The sequence below is a fragment of the Mus caroli genome, chromosome 8 (genome assembly GCF_900094665.2).
Source record: "Mus caroli chromosome 8, CAROLI_EIJ_v1.1, whole genome shotgun sequence".
In the NCBI taxonomy this organism is placed as follows: Eukaryota; Metazoa; Chordata; class Mammalia; order Rodentia; family Muridae; genus Mus; species Mus caroli.
In genome coordinates, this window is record NC_034577.1 from 74,747,888 (window position 1) to 74,770,051 (window position 22,164).

General features: G+C 43.7%; 1 protein-coding gene across 1 annotated transcript in view; it reads left to right on the forward strand.

Annotated features, from left to right (window-relative positions):
• Positions 1-266: 266 nt before the first annotated feature.
• Positions 267-22,164, forward strand: part of Clgn (calmegin) — a 36,711-nt gene continuing 14,813 nt past the window's right edge. Inside the window, exons 1-9 of the mRNA XM_021171104.1 lie at positions 267-519; positions 5,791-5,940; positions 7,295-7,371; positions 7,923-7,981; positions 10,209-10,350; positions 17,034-17,115; positions 18,352-18,544; positions 19,217-19,406; positions 19,711-19,720. Of these exons, the coding sequence (XP_021026763.1) occupies positions 5,800-5,940; positions 7,295-7,371; positions 7,923-7,981; positions 10,209-10,350; positions 17,034-17,115; positions 18,352-18,544; positions 19,217-19,406; positions 19,711-19,720 (894 nt within the window). The 5' untranslated portion in view covers positions 267-519; positions 5,791-5,799. The remainder of the gene's footprint in view (positions 520-5,790; positions 5,941-7,294; positions 7,372-7,922; positions 7,982-10,208; positions 10,351-17,033; positions 17,116-18,351; positions 18,545-19,216; positions 19,407-19,710; positions 19,721-22,164) is intronic.

Sequence of the window (22,164 nt, forward strand, 5' to 3'; positions counted from 1 at the left end):
TCAGAACAAAACAAGAGAAAGAAAAACAAAAAAACAAAACAAAACAAAATCATCCACCCATCTATTCATCATCCATCCGGGAGCCAATTAAGGCGCGACACGAAGAACTGAGCAGTCTGCGGAGCCAGCAGCCTGAGCTCCAGAGAGGGCCTGACGTTGGAAGGACCGCATCCCCCTAGGCGCGCGGCCGCTGGGTCCCGAGCGGCGGTTGAGCCGGCCGCTCGCGCACTGGGGCTGCCACTGCATCCTGCATCCTCCAGCGCGGCCGCTCGCGCACGCGCAGTTAGTAGTCGCTGCTGGGCGGCTGCCGGCAGGATCGCTCTGGGGAGACGCCGGGCACCGAGTAGCGGCCAATCGGACACCTGAGCTGCCGCTACTGGACACAAGCCCGCAGGACAGGTGTGTAGACCGCGGGTCGCCTTCCTACGGCTTGTTTTCTGGGGACCGGGTGAGAAATCGGATCCAGGTGCCCGGCAGCATCCTCTTCTGAGACTGGAAAGCTCAGCTTGGTGCAGCCAGGTGAGGCTGGAGAATGAGTTCAGGGATGAATGTGCGAGTTAGACTCTTGGGTGGGCTCTGCCAACCTTGGGGACAGAGATCAGCCCTGGATGGAAGGTCCGTGAGTCCCTTGGGTCCTCCCTGACACTGGGGAAGGCCAGGTTGCCCTGCCCAGCCTGGCGCCTCTCTCAAGTCCGTTATCCCAGCGGTTGCCACAGCTGCTGTTGCCACTGTGTGGCCCGGTTCCACGAAGCTCTACCACAATCCCTAAAGAGTTCTTCGCATCTTTCTAGAAAACGCAACAAAACCAACCTGGGCTCATTTGCAGCCCACTTCTCTGTGAAGCCAAAAGAACCCTACCTCCCCCACCCCCACGCTCAAACCTGGAGAAGGTGGCCAGAGAATCCTGGCCACTCCCTAGACACTTGGGTGGAGCCTAACAGGAGCCACTGGAGAGTAACCAGCGTGTGTTGAATCCAGAAAACCTTAATGACTAGAGACTCATTATCTAAAGCCTGTTTACTATCAATCAGATACTTTAGCTGAGTTTAAGTGGCATCTGCCTCACCCAGGAGGAAGAAGCTATTGCAGGGGTTTGTTTGGGGTTAAAGAGCAAAAGGCTAGGAAGTTGGGAGCTGGAGACAGAAGGTATAAACAGAATAAACAAATTAGGCAAAACAAACATTTAAAAATTAAGTGGTCAATGGTTCAATATCTCTGAAGAAGATTAACTTATGTTGAAACAGAATAGTAAATCATGGTTGTTTTTCTTGCCCTGAAAATTTGACATCTCTCTAGGTAGCCCTCTTTTTTTTTTTTTTTTGGTAATTGTAATTTTGACCGTTTTCTAGTGTACAGTCTGTTGGTTTGGTCATCCAGACACATTGATCCTGTCCCTTAAACTCAAGATAGTCTTTTTTTGTCTTGTTTTGATTGGTCTTGTTGGTTTGTTGTCTGTAAATGGTGGTGTGTACTGATGGATATGCAGCTGGGGTGTGGGGTCAGGGCTCTGGGCTTGTTTGGTGTCAACTAAACTTTCCTTCTTTATTATGTAATTAGAAAACAGGAACCGTCAGCTTTGATAGGACTTTCTCTCAACTCATGGGTGACAAGAGGCCCAGAGAAGGGGACCAGTTCAGTTGTCCTTTGAACAATAGTGTTAGTCACTTAGTGACAAGGTATCAAGGGCAGGGAGCTTTCGAATGCCCTTTTCTGGCCTCCTCTGGCACCCACACATACGTGTACATAACCACACAAGAGAAACACATACATGTAATTAAAGTATATGTGTATGTATGTGTGTATAGATGGGTAGATATATGGCAAATACTCAGAATGAAAGAATGAGTCATGGAAGGGGCAGTATATGATCAGAATTACTAAACATTTTTTAAAGTAGAGTTTATTTTAAGAATTGGTTTTTTGGGGTTTTGTTTGTTTGTTTGTTTGTTTGTTTAGCAAACACCAGACTTACAAGATGGCAGGGGTTGGTTATAAAGGTTAGCAGGAGTGGACATGACACCAACTTACTAGTATCTGTCAGGAAGGCTAGGTCCCTAAGGAAGGCTGAGGAATCAAAATGTGTTCATTCCACAAATGCCCTCCTATTCAATTTAGTTATCAGACACCCCCAGGGGACCAGTGAGACTGTATTCTGTCTATTTTGCTTCATTTGGGGGAGCCCAGGGCCTTGGGGATATAGGCAAGCGTTCTGGCTGTGTTCTCGTTCCCAGCCCAAGTCCATACATTTGGAACCATTTGGTTGACTACAGGTGGTGTCAATTGAAAAGGGAATTAAAGACACAGAACAGCATGTTTACAATTTTTAAAATTACATTTATTAAACCAGATGTGATTCACTAAAGTAATCCTAACACTTGGGAGGCAAAGGCAGGCGGAGCTTTGATTTCTGGGCCAGCCTGGTCTACATAGTGAGTTCCAGCACAGCCAGGGGTACACAGAGAAATCCTGTCTCAAAATAAAAATTATATGTATGTATGTATGTATTTGTGGGGTGGTCGAGTACTGGGACACACATGTGGAGGTCAGAGGACAGCTTTAAGAATCAGTTCTTTCCCCCCACTATGTGGGTCCTGGGGATTAAACTTGGGTCCTCAGGCTTAGCAGCAAGCTCTGTCTGAGCCATCTCGATGGCCACAATATCAAGCATATCTCAATTCTGGGGAAAGAGCAAGTTCAAATTAAGGAAGGTGGTCGTCTTTGAGGGCGAATAAGTCCCCAAAGCTAAAGAGTGACCTCTGAACTATGAGTAAGGTTCAGGACTCCTCAGATAGCTTTCATAGAGAGAAACAAAAAGTATATACAGTGAATGAAGAAAATAAATAAATAAGGACAAAAGGAGAGGACATGACTGTTCCTAGGTGTGCTGCAGGAGCTAGATTCCCATAGACAAGAGGGAGATTAGCCAGAGGCAGAGACGTCTGAGAGAGTTCAGAGTCCTCAGGACACTGAGCCATGTGAGGAGAGCAGGGAGGGGGAAGGGGAGAGGGGAGTCAGGTCCAGCAGCTAGGAGGCCAACAGGACAAAATGGGTAGGTACCCGGGTACCCATTTAGTCTAGATTTAATTGGGAAGAGTCTCTGGGGGAAGGGCAGTTCAGCCCCTGGGCTGGAAAGTTCAGGGTAGAGGGTGGGGTAGGGACTGAGGGATGCTGGGAAAACCAGGTCTGCTTTGATATGTTAAATAGGCACCTCAGACTTTAGCCTGGGCTTAAAACTCAAGTTTATAAGAAGAGCTGGGCTTGGTGGCACACACCTTTAATCCCAGCACTTGAGAGGCAGAGGCAGAGGCAGGCGGATTTCTGAGTTCGAGGTCAGACAGTCAGGGCTACACAGAGAAACCCTGTCTCAAAAAAAACCTAAAAAACAAAAAACAAAAGCAAAAAGAGAGAGAGAGAAGCTAGTGTGTTGGCATGCATCTGTAATCCCCATGCTGGGGAGGCAGACAGCCCCTGGACCCCTGGGTACAACCAGTGTGGAAGGTACGTGAAGGTCCTCAGAAACTGAAAGCAGAATCGGCATATGGTGAGGTGGACAGGAAAGTTGTTCCTTTGTTCATTCTCTTGTTACTGAGACAGAAATACTGGATATAGGAATTTAAGGAGGGAAGGGTTTATTCTGGCTTACAGTCTGAGGGCACACAGTCGATTGTGACTGGGAAGGCCTGGAAGCTGCTCACACAGTGTTTGCAGTCAGGGAGTAGAGAGCTGGTCCTCAGCTCACTCTCCTTTGCAGTTCAGGGCCTCAGCCCACAGAATGCTGTCATCCTCATTAAGATGAGTCTTTATACCTCAATTAACACAATCTAGACACCCCATGAACAGGCCTGCCCAGAAGTTTCTCTCTAGGTGATTCTAGATTCTGTCAAGTTGACAATGTGAACTCTCCAGGAACTTAAACTGAAATTTTATTTTGAAAGAGAAAACATGGTTTCAAAGTGATATTGATGTTCTTTTTTTTTTTCTACATTTATTTATGGGGTGTGTGTGTGTGTGTTGTCTCTGGCCATAAAAATGGCAGTACCTGAGTATAGAAAGCTATTAAGGTAGATTTCTGTTTAGTGGTTTTCAAAATGTGTGTTTTCAAAGGAAACATTAGGATGGCAGCCACCACCTTTAGAAGAAATCAGGGTTATCTGGCTCGAACAGTCATCAAAGTTTTGATCTCAGGAAAAAGTTGTAGCCATTGAAGTAGTTAATGAGAATAATGCTTTTTGTGATCTGTATCATAAGCTGCTCTAATGATATGTAATGTGTATATTATCAAGTTCAAGTGCTTAATGTGTGTAATTATATTTATAGACTTGGGTTACCACTACCAGATTCCAATATTGGACATTTCATCGCCCTCAAAGGATCAGCCTCTAGCTCTCTCCCTGAGCCCTGACTAGCTGGTCTCTCATCTGTTCTCCAGCTCTATAGGTTTTCTGGCTTCTTTAAAGTGGAATGGTACAACATTTATGATTTATTTCATAACTGGCTTTTCCCTAGGCATAGTAGTTTTGTGTTCCTGCATTCCTGTCCTTCTGTTGCTGGATGTTTTCCCAGGGTTTGAGGGCTTCGGCTTACGTCCGTATGCTCATGAGTTGATGGATATTTGAGTTGACTCACATTTGCATCGATACACGAAATGTATCTTATGACCTGTGTCTATGCATTTGTGAGGATTTAGGCTTTGTTTATTTTGACTGTTCTTGAGTGCTATCACTGGACATGTTGAAACCTGCCACATTATTTCCTACTGCTCTTGGTATGGTACATTGCCATACTTCAGCAGTGTGTGAGGGTTTCAGTTCCTCCAGCCTGTGTGGTTTTCAGTCATCATTGTTTGTAACAGCAATTTTGGTGCTTGTAACGCCATCTCTGCCAGGCCCACCCTTCTTAAGTAGACCCATATACGTCTATAACTATCTATTTTCTAAAACGTCTTAGAGTTCTAAGAATCTACCTTAAAATTTTCCCCATGTTGACGTTATCATTATAGAACAGCATGCATGAGGAGGAGGAGGGGGAGGAGGAGGGGGAGGAAGGGGAGAAGGATGTGTTATTGTATGACTCCTTCGGAATCAATGACATGGAACTATCCCAGTGCCCAGCAGTACTCTTTTGGAAGTTTGTTGGCACCCAGGGAGAAATTTTGAATTAGTATATATTGATGAGAGTCCATGAGAACATAATTACACAAGCCAAGCGCTTCAGCTAAGAGGACAGCATGCTGCATTCGGCCTTGGCTGCTCTCAAACACTGCAGTTCTGGTTGTTTGAAGAGACATCTGGTCAGATAACCAGGTGATGACTGTGGAAGTTTAGGAACGATGAGCTGGATAGAACTTGGTCCTCAGCAGACAGCCTGCCCCAGCATGGGACTTGACTTGGCAAAGCATTATTTCATTAAATGTATGATTAAAAATCCCTCAGTTTTTGGTATTTAGGTGTAAATCACTTCTGGCTGTACTGTTATCAAATGTCCAATTTTATATATACTTAAGCTACATTATGTGATATAAGTGTAAATTTAGGGATCGTGATATCTTTACAATATTTGCATCTCATAGACACTTTCTGACATCTTTATATCTTTAAACATTAGCTCTTTGATTTTGGGAGAAGACTTAGAAATGAAAGTTAGAAGTCGATGTTTTACTTGTTCAAGGCTTTCTTTAAATAATGTTGTTAGTAAGTGAAGCATCCTAGAATAAAGAAGTCATTTCTTCCTTTGGGTCTTACCACAGAGCATCCCCATCTGGTTTTTCACTGGCTGCTCTTAATTTCACAGAGAGTCGATATGCGTTTCCAGGGTGTTGGACTATGCTTGGGTCTACTGTTCATCACGGTCAATGCGGACTTTATGGATGATGGTGTTGAGGTGGAAGACTTCAGTGAAAATTCAGATGAGAGTAATATTAAAGATGAACCTTCCTCGGGGGTAAGACGGTTGAGAAGTGAGTTCTAAGCTATTCTTTCCATGGTCATAGGTGTGACAGATCGCTCATGATACTTGTCCTTCCCTCCTGACACCCTCTGTCTTTTCAGTGGCTAGGAAAACCTCACTTTTTTCCAGCTGTGTTCCTTAAAGTGCCCACACACAGCAAAACTGTGTGATTGACACCTAATCCAGTTGTGCTCAGTAAACACAGGGGAGGCATTTGCTGCCATGACAGGAGTTCTCTGGTTAAAGAGGGCAAGGCCTTTAGCAAAGACAAAGGCCTTAAGTTTTGGTTCTTATAATACCATCCCTCTCCAGACAAAATAGAAGGTGCCATAATTCATGGTGCTCGGTGCTTATTTGTCTGTGGGCAGATTTGAACAGGGAAGGGTGGCTACATGGGCTTGAGCTGAGCTGAGCCAGGCTCTGCCTCTGTGCTGTGAAGGTTTACGTTCTGAGGAGATGACTTATGGGAGGCTGAGGAACTTGACAGAGACTTTGCTGCATCTACCTTGACCATTCCCTAGAGCAGTCCTCTGCTTTCCTAGTGCTGCAGCCCTTTAATGCAGTTCCTCGTGTTGTGGTGACCCCAACCATACAATTATCGTTGTTGCTACCTCATTACTGTAATGTTGCTACTGTTATGAATTGAAACAGAAGTATCTGTATTTTCCCATGGTCTTAGGTGACCTCTGTGAAAGGGTCATTCCACCCCAGGCCCCGCCCCAAGGAGTCAAGACCCACAGGTCACGTGGCTCTCTAGAACCTTGTCTCTGGTGCCTTCATATTCACATCTAATACTGTGAAGACTAGAAATCATCTATCCTGTTGTGCCGGCCTCTGTTTAAAGGGCCCAGAGAATTCATAGGAAGTTCTCATAGATCCCTTTGCTTCACCTCATAGTTACTGGATTTTTAATATGCAAATATAAATGTTATTGTCTGTTTGCAGTGAATATTGTGCTTCCCCTGTTAAATTTCAATCTCTGCAAAGGTGTTCTTTTGAAACCAGTTCTGGGATTTGCAACACAATGCTTAAAGTACCAACAGCTGGGGCAGATACCCTGCTACAGGGATCCTTGGAAGTTCCTACTTTAAAACATTGACGAGACTGTTCATATGTTTGGTGAGGTGGCAAGTGGGACAGACTTCCCGCATTCATTCCTGCACATCAGTTGTACAACACAGCAGGCTTCACTGTGCTCTGACGAAGACATGAACTTTGCACCCAGCGTCCATGCCTCTCCCTATCTCTGTCGCCCTTGTGCACTGTGTACTGGGTTCTGAACTGGCAGAATGACGTCAGATGTTGGCAAAAATAAATAACTTTAGCTTTTAAAAATTCTCTTTTCTAGACTTTTAAGTATAAGACACCTCAACCTATAGGAGAAGTATATTTTACAGAAACATTTGATAGTGGAAATCTGGCTGGGTGAGTGTTCCCACATTTTCTTTGGTTTGATAAGTTTTCTGAAGCTATTGGTCTATGAGAATTAGTGCTCCCGTGGCCTTTTGGGATAATTTAAAGCTATGTATTTATACAAAGAGACACAAATTTGGAATGCACACAACATTTGCTTATTCTCTAAGGTAGAGATTAACAGGGGCGATTGACTAGACAGCTTTGAGTTTCTGTTGCAGCCACAGAGATGGTATGCACCTCTGTGAGGGAGAGGGATAATACCTACTGGTTACTGTGCCCCAGACTCCTGCTGGGAGCCAGACGTGTGCTCCATTCCATTTCCCACTGAGACCCCAGACTCCCGCAGATACCAGCAAAGCTGAGCAGACTGAACTCCTGCCCTCTGGGATGGGATTGCTCAAAGGCTGCATTAACTGATCAGCTCCTTAGTACTAGCTCATTTTGAAGGAAAAAAACTGATTGTGTTGGGTAACAACCTCTTGTATCTTTACATGCATTTTTATCTATAAATTGCAAATCTTAATTTAATGGCAAATATCTTTGTTCACTTTTGTTTATAGGTGGGTCTTATCAAAAGCAAAGAAGGATGATGTGGATTCAGAAATTGCTATATATGATGGTAAAATACTTACTTATTCAGATATTAGATAGCACAACCAATGTTTACAGCCTTTGAGATTATATTTTTGTTACGTTATGTTGACCGGAAGCTCCACTCTGCCTTTCACTTGCCCCTCTACAGTGCTTCAGGGATGGCCTGCTCTAACCAGTTGTCTGACTCTTAGACCATGGTTGGACTTTGGCCCCAGTAAGCTCACTTGCACTGAGCTGTGCTGGACCTTTTACCTCAAGCCTGGGCACTCCTAGGTCGAGTGTAGAGGTGTATTAATGAGCACTGTAAGATTGTGGTCACCAGGCAGCCTACAGCTTCAGGCCTTGCCCATTGTCCACAGGATCCCTGATGCTGCCATCTTCAGGCTGGGCTATAGAAATGCCTTTCAGGGTCATATTTCCTTCCCTAGAAGGACCACCTCGGAGAATGACAAAAGAGAGTCTCCCTTCTGGTCCACAAGCAGCCTCCCCAACCATCATGTCCAAAAGGAAGTTCTCCCTCTACTCCAGCTGAGCAGGAGGGGAGTTCCTCTGTCTAGGAGGTCCTCACACCCTGAAACACATGGCTGAGAGCTCTGACACTGCAAGGAGGTTACATCACAGCATGTGCTAGGCTACAATGGCCAATTTCTTGCTCATAACTTCCATAATCGTATAAGACAAAGACCATGCCTGCCTGCCTCTGTACAAAATGTTCTCCATCCCCGCAAACTCTAAATGCCTCCACATGTGTGTACAGTTGAAATGAACCCATTGTCAGACCAATCTTAGAGAATTCTTCCCCTCAGAGAAACAAGGACATGAGACATGCTGCCCAAAATAAATCTAAATAAATACAGTCTTACTTACTTACCGTCAACCAGAATGCCTGACTTTAAGCATCTGTGTCTTTAAGAGAAACCAAGTCAAAGGTTCATTATTTTTAATATGGGCCTTGCTATGTAGCCCAGGCTGCCTTCAAACATGCAATCCTCCTGCCTCAGCTATGAGTAACGGTGTGATTACAGACATAGGCAATAATGTGTTGCTTCCTCCTGAAAAATCTTTCTTAAGAATACTTTAAAAATCCCAATAACTATACAAAACAAGAAAAACTCAGGCTGCTTTGATCATGGGACTTGTGGTAGATGCACTGGTTTTTTAGGGGGGGGAAGCAATCTAGAAGCATTAGTGATTTAAACATGCCCATAAAAATAATTGTGAGTTGAAACATTATAGCAAAATAACCATCTTTTATTAAATTGAGTTTGGTTAGAACAGACAGACATATATCGTTTTTGAAACTGTAGCATTTTATGTAAATTAAACTAAGTTTGGTTTTTTTCTTCTTTTTTTTTTTTTTTTTTCTATTCTAAAACAAGTAAAGGGCAACGTCCAGCACAGACCTCTGCGGCTATAGTTAGCCCACCTGGCTTACAGCCTGTGTAGCCCCATGTTCTGACGGCAGAAACAGTCAGATCTAAAAACTGAGAGCCCCGCCCATAGCCCAGCCCAGCTTTGGGGCTTTGAATAATGTACTTTGTTTCATACATACTTTTAAATTTATTTTATTTTAAGTATCTGGATAAGGTAAACTTTGCTCTTGATAAAGAGGGTGCGCTCAGCAGGGTGATACACAGACAGGAAGTGCAGAGGCAGCACTCATAGACCTCATGAGAGGAAACACACTGTTATCACCATTGTTTTATTGAAAGTAGGTCAAGAAAACTTGTGTCCATCCATCTTAGAAGTGTACACAACATGTTATTTATTAGTCTATTGAGGTTTTTTAAATACTTATTTATTTTACATATGTGAGTACTGGTGCTGTCTTCAGACACACCAGAAGATGGCATCGGATCCCATTACAGATGGTTGTGAGCCACCATGTGGTTGCTGGGAACTGAACTCATGACCTCTGGGAGAACAGTCAGTGCTCTTGACTTCTGAGGCATCTCACCAGCCCCCGTCCGTCTTCTGAGTTTTAACTAAGGAAAAGAAGCCAATTTCTGATAAATGGTAAGAAAAAGAAAAGAGAGGATAGGAGAAGAGAGGAGAGGGAAAAAAAAGAAGAGAAAGGACAAGGAGGAAGGAGAGGGGAAAATAACAAATTTCAGGAATTATTTTCTGGTGCATTATACAGTTTCGTTTTCTCCACAATCAGTATTCACAGGAAAGGATCAGAGGGGACGACGGCTGAGAGGTGAAGTTGTCTGTCTTCTGTGACAGCTCATTCCCTTTGCTTTCTCCTTCAGGAAGATGGGAAATAGAAGAACTGAAGGAAAACCAGGTGCCTGGCGACAGAGGGCTGGTTCTGAAGTCTAAAGCCAAGCACCACGCAATAGCCGCTGTCCTCGAAAAACCCTTTATTTTTGCCGATAAACCTTTGATAGTTCAGTAAGTTTTAAGACTTTCTCATTTGTATTAGTCTGCTGTAATTTGACATCTGAATGTATGTTAGGTTTCGTGCTGCACATACACACACACACACACAACACACACACATACACACACACACACAAATCCCACCTTTCCGTTTCCAGGTTCATAGACAAACGCATGTATGCGTAAGCACACCCTGAGCTTTGTGGGGCAAAGGGGTTAGTGATAAACTTTCACATCACGTATCCCACAGGCACAATTCTGGCTCCGTAAAGACTGGCGCATTAAGTCAACACTCGTGTCTTAGCTTTTCTTGTTCCATGCTGTTAAGATAGAAACCTCAAGATATTCAGAACAGAGCTCAAGGCAGCAGATAGATTTCATCAGGGAAATGTGTTTGCAGGCCAATGTCCTTCAAGCATGGAGCTCTTTCAAAGCCCCACGCTGTCTGAAATCTCTTCCCCTTGCGCTGACAGCAGCCCTGGGGTCTGCACGTGCACTGCTCCAAGGTCAGGTAGAGATTCCCAGCCTGCTCTCACCTGCCAAAGTGAGGCTCTGAAAACCCCTCCCTTTCCTATGGCAGAGGAAAGGAAGTGAGCCAGCGTTAATCACAGATTGCCTTGTATTGGAAACTGTTCCAGATCAGTTATGTCCTCCAGAGTAGCAGTAGTCCCCACAGGCCTGCAGACTCTGAGGCTCTCTGCTGGTGCCATGAGCGGTGCTCCTTCCTGGGTTAAGTTGCCTCTTTTCAGCTTAGTCCATTTCGGTAGCTATCCAATCCCACGTAAAGACTATGAGCTAATTAAATTAACATTAGCTACATTGGTATTATTTATTAAGATTTGGTCTGATTTTTGTTTTCCTTGATAATTTTTTTCTTTTTCCTCCCCTCCCATGGTGTGTGTGTACAATTGTGTGTTTGTGTGTGCAGTTATATGTTTGTGTATGTATATGCGTGTCTGTGTATGTGGAGGTCTGAGGTTGATTGATACTGGGAATTATCCTTGATCTACCTCATTCACAGACACGGTCTCTCTGTCTGAAGCATAGCTGGCCTTTGTAGCCAGCTTGCTCTGTGAGTCCCCCGCCTCTGCCCACTGAGGCTGGAGTTACAGGCTGGCCACCATGTTCACCCAGCCACCATGTTTTACATGGGCTCTGGGGGGTCTGAACTCTGGTCCTGATGCTAGGGTGTCGAGCACTTTCACTACTGAGCCATCCCACAGCCCTTCCTTGAGAACTGGAAAGTAGCCTTCCTAGATGTCGCTCTGTGAATGCACCATTCATTTGAAAGGGACTGCTGTAAAGGAAGCCAAGACAAAATTCAAGTTCTCAGGGCTAAGATAAATGTAATGTTTTCAATGTGAGTCACACACACACACACACACACACACACACACACACACACACGCACAAATGATATCTTGTCAGATAAGAAGCAAACAAGAAAATACATCTAAAAATTTCTCAAACAACTGTGAAATTATTATTTTGAAAAAGTAAAGAGGTTCAAGAACTGAAAGCTGTCAAATGGGCTAAAGTGTTGTGTTAATGCTTTTAGTGACACAGGGCTTTTAGTGGCACGGGGCTTTTGCCAACATTTTTGGTGCCCTTTCCTTTCCGTGTCCATGTCAACACGTTTTTTAGCATTCTGTATCAATGTCAACATATGTTTGAGCATGCCTGACCTGAAGTCTGAAATGCTTTGAAATTTGGAACATTTTTCTAATCTCTGATTGCTTCTTCAAATAACAACAGTTTTGTGCTGCTTATTTTCTGTACATTTGTTTTAAACCTTAATTTTACATATGCACAACTGTGTGGTTTTTGATCATTTAATATATGTGTTACAGGCAGTGTGGGATGCAACCAGACATTTCTGTCTCTTTAAACATTTGTCACGTCTTTGTGTTGAGACCCTGTCTTCTGGCCCTTTCTAGGACAGTAAGTTATTGCAGTCACCACTGTTGCAGGGGCCGGAGAACTTCTCCTTGCTGAGTGGATTTTGGTCCTGGTCTTTCTCATCCCTCTTTCCTTCCTCTCCCTTTTGATTCCAAACCACCAATAACTCCTTTTCACTTCTATTCAATCACTATTTTCCTTCCAAAGAGGAATGAGGGCAAGTGGTAAACGCCTTGGGTGGTTTTGCTGGAATTATTTTACTTCACGTGGTGCTCCCTGGTGCCAGCCCTGCTGCCGGGAAGAAAAGTTTACTGAACATTTTTAAGTGGCAGAGCAATTTTCCTTTGGCCATCCATATGGACGCCTCTTCCTTACCCCATGTCAGTGCCACCACTGTAAACTGTGCATGAGGTCATTGAGAAGGGGCTGAGTGAGCGTTGGAAGGGCCAGCATCATGGGCTGATGTGCCTGCTCCCTGTGGCTACGTTCCCAGTCCTGGGAGAGCTCACAGTGGCTCATAGCACAGTTCTGGGCTGCTTCTCATAGTAGTCCCACCATCAATATATAAGGATTGCCTTTTTAACATTATCATAAGCAGTTTTTTGTTGGTTTATTTTTGAGTGGTTTTGGTTTTTGGGGTTTGTTTTCTGTTTTTCATTAAAGCTGTTCCACCTAGGTCAGGTTTTTGTTCGTGTTTTCCTGATTCATGGTAGAACGTGGTTTTTATAATATACTTTATTCATGTGCATCTTCTTTTGAGAAATGTCTGTGTAGGTCTATTGCAATTTTTTTTGAGACAGAGTCTCTCTGTGTAGCCTTAACTGCCCTGGAACTCACTCTCAGAGATCAGCCTGCCTCTGCCTCCTGAAGCATGCATATATTTTTTATTAATTATTTATTTACTTTACATCCAGATCAGTGCTTCAGTTCCCTCTCTCCTCCCAATCCCTCCTGCTCATTTTCCCTCCCCGACAGCCTCCTCCCACTCTCCTCAGAAAAGGAGAGGGAGGCCTCCCATGGACATCAGCCAGCCTTGGCATAGCAAGTTGCAGTGAGAGACTAGGGGCATCTTCTCCTACTGAGGCTTAGACAAGGCAGCCCAGTTAGGGGAAAGGAATCTAAAGGCAGGCAACAGAGTCAGAGGCAGCCCCTGCTCCTGTTGTTAGAGGATTCATATGAAGACCCAGCTGCACAACTGTTAAATATGTGCAGAGAGCCTACGTCTGTCCCTGTGGAGTGCACATATATTTTTTTTAAGATTTATTTATTATTATACATAAGTGCACTGGATTTGTCTTTAGACACACCAGAAGAAGGCGTCAGATCTCATTACGGATGGTTGTGAGCCACCATGTGGTTCCTGGGATTTGAACTCAGGACCTGTGGAAGAGCAGTCAGTGCTCTTACCCGCTGAGCCATCTCGCCAGCCCCCTTCACATATTTTTAATAGGATTTTTGAAAGTTTTTTCTTTTTGCTCTTGAGTGTTCCATATAGTCTGAATATTAGCCAATCATTTCTGATTTGTGAGGCTTATTTTATAGAGTAGACTAGCATGCAGTCTCTCGTGGAGAAAGCCTGCGTGCTGGTGGGTAGAATGTGTATCCGCAGCTTCTAGAGGACACGTGCTGTAACCACCTGTTGGTCTGGAATAGTTTAAATCCAGGGACCCTTTGCTGGGTCTGTTTGCTGCCTGGGAGGGAGTACGAGGAGAGCCGGACTCTTCGACAACCCCCTGCTTCCTGTCCCATCTCTGTGAATCTTAACAGTTGCAGCAAGCTTCCTGAGTGCAGTTCCACAACTGAGCGTCTACACTGCATCTGACCACACTGATGCTTGTCTATCAAGATCAGTAGCCTCTACCAGTTTTGTGCAGCAAACAGTGAGATCTAGGGTGCTGGCTCGGCAGGCTACGTGGACATAATGGTGTGGTGTCATGTAGCATCTTCAGCTGTAAACCGGGTGACTGCGAGGTGGGATTGCAGGGGTGGTGGGGCTGCTCTATCAGCTGGGAACGAAGCTCTTCAGGTGGAGCTCGTTTGTTGGCAATTTCCACAGGTTTACTTCGGTGTTCTTTTTTTTTGGGGGGGGAGGGGTTGCTCCAGTGGGTTCGGGCTGTCATGGTGTAGCATTCCCACCAGTAGGGGCAGGGTGGCGTTTGGGTAGCTGAAGGTCATACAGAGTCTCCAGAGCAAGGACCCCCAACTTTCCTAGTGTGCAGAATCTCCATTTACATCTCTGCTGTAGCCCTGTTTGCGCTACACTCTCCCTCAAACTCCTTTAATACACTTCTTCATGGTGTGGTGACCCCAACCATAAAATTATTTTCACTGCTACCCCATAACTGTAATTTTGCTTGGAATATGAATTGCAATGTAAATATCTGATATGTAGGATATCAGATATGTGACCCCTGTGAGAAGGTCTTTTGAACCTCAAAGGGGTGAGACGACCCACAGGTTGAGAAGTGCGGCTTTAGAGGCTGTGGTGACCCGTTCCTGGCTCTGGGGTAGGATGCTCACCAGTGACGGCCCTGTTAGACGGAGGTGGGCGCTCAAGCTGGATGCCCAGATGTTTCCAGGTGTTTTCAGGAACTGAGGATTGATTTGCCTTGGCTCCTTGTTTGGAGCCTGGGCGAGGCAGTCTGTGCAGGGCAGGCTTCCTGGTGCTTCCCAGGATGAGGGCAGATGGGTAGGATGGCTCGGGACCGCAGCTGGGCAGGTTCTCGAATGGAGGTTTTCATCAGGAACCTGGGTGGTGTCGGGCGCTGTATGAGCTGGGCAGGCTTTAGGGTAATTCGGTGGTGTGAGCTTCCTAAGCTGAGCTATGTTTGTGTGGGCTTCTTCTGGAGCAAGGAGGCCATCACTCATAGCATCAGTTGGCGTTGTCAGAGTCTCCTACTGGCCCATTATCCACTTTGTGAAGCCTCTTTGGAGTCAAAGCTGGTCTTGGCTGGAGAGAGGGGATGCTAGGTGCTGTGTGCTTGACCCTTCTTAACGAGGCGGTCCCAGGTCTACATTGTGCATCTCTGTTGTATCCTTAGTATTCATGCTCTCCCTCAAAACTCCATAGCGATTGTGGGTTTGGGCTTTGATTTTGGTTTTTTGCTGTTTGTTTGGGGGCATAGGCACGCTGTTGTTGGGTCTGAAAGAGAAAAACTGAGTTTTTCAAAGCACTTCCTGGAGGGTCCTTACAATCTCCTTTCATATTTAAATTCCTGAAATGACAACCTTTAAACCACACTAGGCATCATTTCTTATGTTTTGTTCCTCAAAGATATGAGCCCCACAAAGAAACTGTCAAGTTGTGTTTTAAGTAAAACTTAATGCTTTAGGGGAAACAAACAGGTTTGTTTGTTTGTTTGTTTGTTTGTTTTTGATAATTTCCATAACTGAGTGTGACATTTTTTCAACCTTTATTTCTGTATCGCTCAAACCTTAAGTTCTTTAAGTGAGGGCCAAGCCCCACATCGTTGGTAGGTGGGCAAATAGAAGGCAGCTCACACAGGATGTCAGTGGGGCAGGCGGGTCTTTGCTGCATGAGAGATTGTGCTTAGAGCCCCCTCGTGTGGACAGCTTGGGAAATACAGCACAGCACGGGTGGGATCTCCCACAAGCTTGAAAGTTATATACTTAACCCCCCTTCCCTGTCCCCTTCCCTCGCCCCTCCCCCCATACAAGTGTGTATACCAATTGGGATCAAGCTGGCAGACTGTATATGCTACTATTTTTCATCTCGTCCCTGAAGTTGCTTGGGAAACGTTTAGAAGTACGCCATTCATTAAATAAGCAGCATAGTGTCTGCTTTCTTTACTTTATATTTTTGTTATTCTTGTTACTTAACAAAAAACATCAAGTTAGCAACTACTTCCTGGGTTTTCCCATGGGACTCATTTATTCATCAGATGCCTAAGCTTCTGCTTTGTTCTCTTCGCAATGTTAATTTTTTTAAAAAAGATAACCTAAAACAGAACAAAGTTGCTAGAGACTTGTCATATGTTTTAAATCTACGAGAGACTTATAGCTGACACACTAGACAGTGGAGGTTTCCCTTTCTTGTGGTCATTTTAGTGTGAAAACCTAATTATTGAGTGAAAATCTGAAACCTCTTTGCTAGAGAAATTGAATAAACTAAAAGTATTGGGCACAGTTGAGGTGGAGTTGAGTTAAAAAAAAAAAATTAGTCGGGAGGCAGAGGCAGGCGAATTTCTGAGTTCAAGGCCAGCCTGGTCTACAAAGTGAGTTCCAGGACAGCCAGGGCTATTCAGAGAAACCCTGTCTCAAAAAACAAAAAAAACAACAACAACAAAAAAATAGTGTTGAATTCTGAATCTCCAGAGTTATCATTAGGCCCTGAGAATCCTGAAGTAGCTACGTTTGTTTATACAGAACATGGAGGCCAGGGATTGGCTCAGTAGTAGAGTGTTTGCCCAGCTTGTATGAGGCCCTGGGTTTGACACCCTGCTAAGGAGGCTGTAGGGAGAACTTACCACATCATATTTTGAGATTTCCTGTTGCAGTTTTAGTTAAAAATTTCTTTATCCCCATGTTAATACTTTTGCTGAGAAATTATGTAAATGAGATGGTTGGTTTTTCTCCAGTTGGTTATAATTATTTCTAATTATTTTAACACCATGACGGACCTGTAGATTTCTGCCCACGATATTTTTCATGTGAGTGAGCTTGGTGATCATGTAAAGTAATTGTGCTTACGGATGGGGAGAGTATTTCATTATACTTTAACAAGCAATGAGCAACGTTTACTTATCAGCAGTGTGGTTCTTTTTCCCTCCATTTAGATATGAAGTAAATTTTCAAGATGGTATTGATTGTGGAGGTGCATACATTAAACTGCTAGCAGACACTGGTGATTTGATTCTGGTATGACATTTTAATATCTAAGAACACCTTGTTAAAGTCAGTAAGTATTTTAAGGACTGGTTGACAACAACTGAAAATTTATTTTCAATGTCTTTTTTTGTTTCAACATGAGTTTACATGGCCTTTACAGTTCACTGTCAAGATTCATATGCAGTTGCATTGAGTGATGAAAACATCGATTCTGTGCCCTTTAGTGGCATAAATAACTGTGCTCTACCTGTGGGTAGAAGTAAGTAGCAGGTGCTTAGAGATGCTTATGAAGTAGCGACCTGGTGTCTGGAGAAGTCAAATGACAGCACAGAGCCCACATTAAAAGCTGCCTTTTCTTGGTGCTGACACCCAGAAAAGACCAAAGTAGCTTTGGGGCTCTGATAGTTTGGGGACATTCCTTACAGCATTCCACAGTGGGAGCTCTGCCAGGGGTCTGACTAGAACAGAAGTAAGGGTCCGGGGTCTGCTTGAGATGGCTTTGCTGTGGGCCAGCTCCACGGTGCACAGCAGAGCCTGCTTCTGCACTGCTGGCTTTAGGATCGAGTAAGAGGCCGTTTATAGGATGGAGGGAAGCTTGTGTTTGAGGTCTTGTAGGTCTTAGTGATAGAGAGGCAAGAACACAGTAGGCTTGAGTTCCTTTAAGAACTTAATTGGACCCAGCAAATTCTCAGAGCCCCTCTAAGGTAGGGACTGTCATCTCCACATTTGAGGCATCGCTGGGTTCTGGGGGCCCAGAAGCTCACCAGCTTCACGTGCCTGGTGGAGTGTCGGAGCTGCGGGAGCTGAGCGCAGCAGACGCGTACTCGGGAGAGGGATGTTCTGCTGGAGGTACAGACCCCACGGGGAATGAAATCTGGGGGGCCTCTCTTTGAGCACTTTTTTGGGGGCGGGACCAAGGGTCATTTCCTTGAAAGACCCTAACAGGTAACAAGCAATCCTTTTAGTCTAAAGTCACACATGTGCCTGGGTCCCCACGAACTGCTAACATCTGTTTGCGAAAATCGGTTGAAGTTTTTCTGAGCTCTTCCAAGCACCCTCAGGAAGGAAATAGCGTGTTCTTTTCTAAAGTAACACATTTCTCTGAAGCCAAAGTTTTCACTTTTCCATATCCCTTATGGTCTTTGTGTTGCTTGATAAGTTGGCACTTAATATAGGCTGTAAATTCTGCCCATTGCACAGAATAGAGAAAGCCAAAGAGTGCGCCATGACCTCTGGACTAATCGGAGCCATCCTCTTTCTTTGAAGGAAAACTTTTATGATAAAACATCCTACACCATCATGTTTGGACCAGATAAATGTGGAGAAGATTATAAACTTCATTTAATCTTCCGACACAAACATCCGAAAACTGGAGTTTTTGAAGAAAAGCATGCCAAGCCTCCAGATGTGGATCTGAAAGAGTTCTTTACAGACAGGAAGACTCACCTCTATACCCTCGGTACACCTTTCATTCATTCATTCATTCATTCATTCAAAAGTTCTCGTTTCCATGGCGATGCTGACGGCCTGTGTTCCGGAGAAAATAAATGTATCTACCTTTAAGAAGTTTATCTTTGAGGAAAGATAAGTTGTGTCAAATAAGTGGGGTGTTGAGGGTGGGGTGTCAGAAGAGAAGATTCCAGAGTGGACAACCCATCTTTCCTGATAGTGCTCCCTGGGCGGGGTTTATGTACAAAAGTGTACATTTGTAAGAAAATCCATTCTTAAGAGTGATGAATGCTGGGTTGGGAATTCTCAAGTGGTTCTGAAACAGTTTAAGTTCTTTGTAGTATACTTGCAACTCCTTAAGTTGGAGAAGTTTATCTTAATATGAAGAAGATTGGGCTGTAATTGTAAAGAGGGATGTTTGGTGGTCATAAGTCCCCACCGGGTCAGCTAGCTGCTGGGTAATTTTACCTGTGGAGATAATGGAATTTTTCACTGTTGAAAAATGAGTTTAAAACAAATTTTATCTTTATTTTAGAAAATATTGTAGCTAGTGGTTTCAGCAAATTTTGATTCAAAACATAGGGTTTTTTTTTTCCTGGTTTTATCCATAAACTTTTAAGTCATTTTATTCTTTAGAAGATTATCTTTCCATCTGTCAAGTGTTAAAATTACTGTTGTTTAGTGATGAATCCGGATGATACATTTGAAATATTAATTGATCAGAAAGTTGTGAACCAAGGGACCTTGCTAGATGATGTGGTCCCGCCTATCAACCCACCCAGAGAAATTGACGACCCCAGTGATAAAAAGCCAGAGGAGTGGGATGACAGAGCCAAGATCCCCGACCCTACCGCCGTCAAGCCAGAGGACTGGTAAGCCAAGGACTCAGCTGCAGCCTGGTCTGGCCTGTGCCGGCCACAGAGGCTCAGTGACTATTGCAGCTAATGAGACTACTGCTGACTTCAGTAATTTGCTATGAAATAATTTTCAGAAATTGATGTTGCATTGCCCTATCTTTTAATGTTGCTTTTTCTTTATTATGTTTACTTTATTGCTTTTTTTTGTTATTTTTTTTTAATGATATCAGTTCTGTGGGAAGATCCATGAGTTTCAAACACCAAGTCTTTCATTTCAATTCCTGGCCTGTTGTTCTTCTGCGTGTGGTATTCTCTATAGGTGTAGATTGGTTTGGGTTTTGTTTGTTTGTGGGTTTCTTTTTTAGGTTGATGGGTTGGGTTTTTTTGGGGGAGGGGTCTGTTTAATAATGACTTGGCTTTTTTTAATGTGTCACATGGCCTTTTAATACTTTTTTATTGGATATTTTCTTTATTTATATTTCAAATATTATCCCCATTACTGGTTTCCCCTCCAAAAAACACCCTTTCCCTATACCCTTCCCCCTCCCCCTGCTCACCAACCCACCCACTCCCTCTTCCTGGCCCTGGCATTTTTTTGCCCACACTGGAGCATAGAGCCTTCATAGGACAAATGGCCTCTCCTCCCATAGATAACTGACTAGGCCATCCTCTGCTATATATGCAGCTGGAGCCATGAGTCCCACCACATGTGCTCTTTGGTTGGTGGTTTAGTCCCTGGGAGCTCTGGGGGGTCCTGGCTAGTTTCATATTGTTGTTACTCCTATGGGGCTACGAACCCCTTCAGCTCCTTGAGTCCTTTCTCTAGCTCCTTCATTGGGGATCCTATGCTCAGTCCACCTCTGTATTTGAGAGGTTCTGCCAGAGGAGACAGCTATATCAGGCTCCTGTCAGCAAACACTTGTTGGTATCCACAACAGTGTCTGGATTTGGCGATTGTAAATAGGATGGATCCCCAGGTGGGGCAGTCACTGGATGGTCATTCCTTCAGTCTCTACTGGACATTTTGTCTCTGTAACTCCTTCCATGGGTGTTTTGTTCCCCCCTTCTAAGATGGGTATCTACACTATGGTCTTCCTTATTCTTGAGTTTCATGTGGTTTGTGAATAGTATCTTGGGTATTCCAAGCTTCTGGGCTTCTGGACTCACTTATCAGTGAGTGCATATCATGTGTGTTCTTTTGTGACTGGGTTACCTCATTTAGGATGATATCCTCCAGATTCACCCATTTGCCTACAAATTTCATAAATTCATTGTTTTTAATAGCGACATAGTACTCCATTGTGTAAATGTACCACATTTTCTGTATCCATTCCTCTGTTGAGGGACATCTGGATTCTTTCCAGCTTCTGACTATTATAAATAAGGCTGCTGTGAACATAGTGGAACATGTGCCCTTATTACATGTTGGAGCATCTTCTGGGTATATGCCCAGGAGTGGTATTGCTGGGTCCTCAGGTAGTACTATGTCCAGTTTTCTGAGGAACCACCAAAGTGATTTCCAGAGTGGTTGTACCACCTTGCAATCCCACCAGAGATGGAGGAGTGTTCCTCTTTCTACACATCCTCGCCAGCATCTTCTGTCACCTGAATTTCTTATCTTAGCCATTCTAACTGGTGTGAGGTCGAATCTCAGGGTTGTTTTGATTTGTATTTTCCTGATGACTAAGGATGTTGAACATTTTTTAGGTACTTCTCAGCACTCGGTATTCTTCAGTTGAGAATTCTTTGTTTAGCTCTGTACCCCATTTTTAATGGGGTAATTTGTTTCTCTGGAGTCTTAACTTCTTGAGTTCTTTGTATATATTGGATATTAGCCCTCTATTAGATGTAGGATTGGTGAAGATCTTTTCCCAATCTGTTGATGGCCTTTTTGTCTTCTTGACAGTGTCCTTTGCCTTACAGAAGCTTTGTAATTTTATGAGGTCCCATTTCTCTATCTTACATCACAAGCCATTGGTGTTCTGTTCAGGAATTTTTTTCACCTATGCCTATATGTTCAAGGCTCTTCCCACTTTCTCTTCTATAAGTTTCAGAGTATCTGGTTTTATGTGAAGGTCCTTGATCCACTCAGACTTGAACTTTGTACAAGGAGATAAAAATGGGTCATGTGCCTTCTTCTACATGTTAACTGCCAGTTGAGCCAGCACCATTTGTTTAAGATGCTGTCTTTTTTCCACTGGATGGTTTTAGCTCCTTTGTCAAAGATCAAGTGGCCATAGGTGTGTGGATTCATTTCTGGGTCTTCAATTCTATTCTGTTGATCAATCTGTCTATCGCTGTACCAGTACCATGCAGGTTTTTTGTTTGTTTGGTTGGTTGGTTGGTTGATTGGTTGGTTGGTTGGTTTTGGTTTTGTTTTTATCACAATTATTCTGTAGTACAGCTTGAGGTCAGGGATGGTGATTCTCCCACAAATTCTTTTATTGTTGAGAATATTTTCCCTGCTATCCTCGGTTTTTATTATTCCAGATGAATTTTGAAATTGTTCTTTCTAAATCTATGAAGAATTGAGTTGAAATTTTGATGGGGATTGCATTGAATCTGTAGATTGCTTTTGGCAGGATAGTCATTTTTACTATATTAATCCTGCCAATCCATGAGCATGGGAGACCTTTCCATCTTCTGAGATCTTCTTTAATTTCTTTCTTCAGAAACTTGAAGTTCTTATCATACAGATCTTTCACTTCCTTAGTTAGAGTCACATCAAGATATTTTATATTATTTATGACTATTGTAAAGGGTGTTGTTTCCC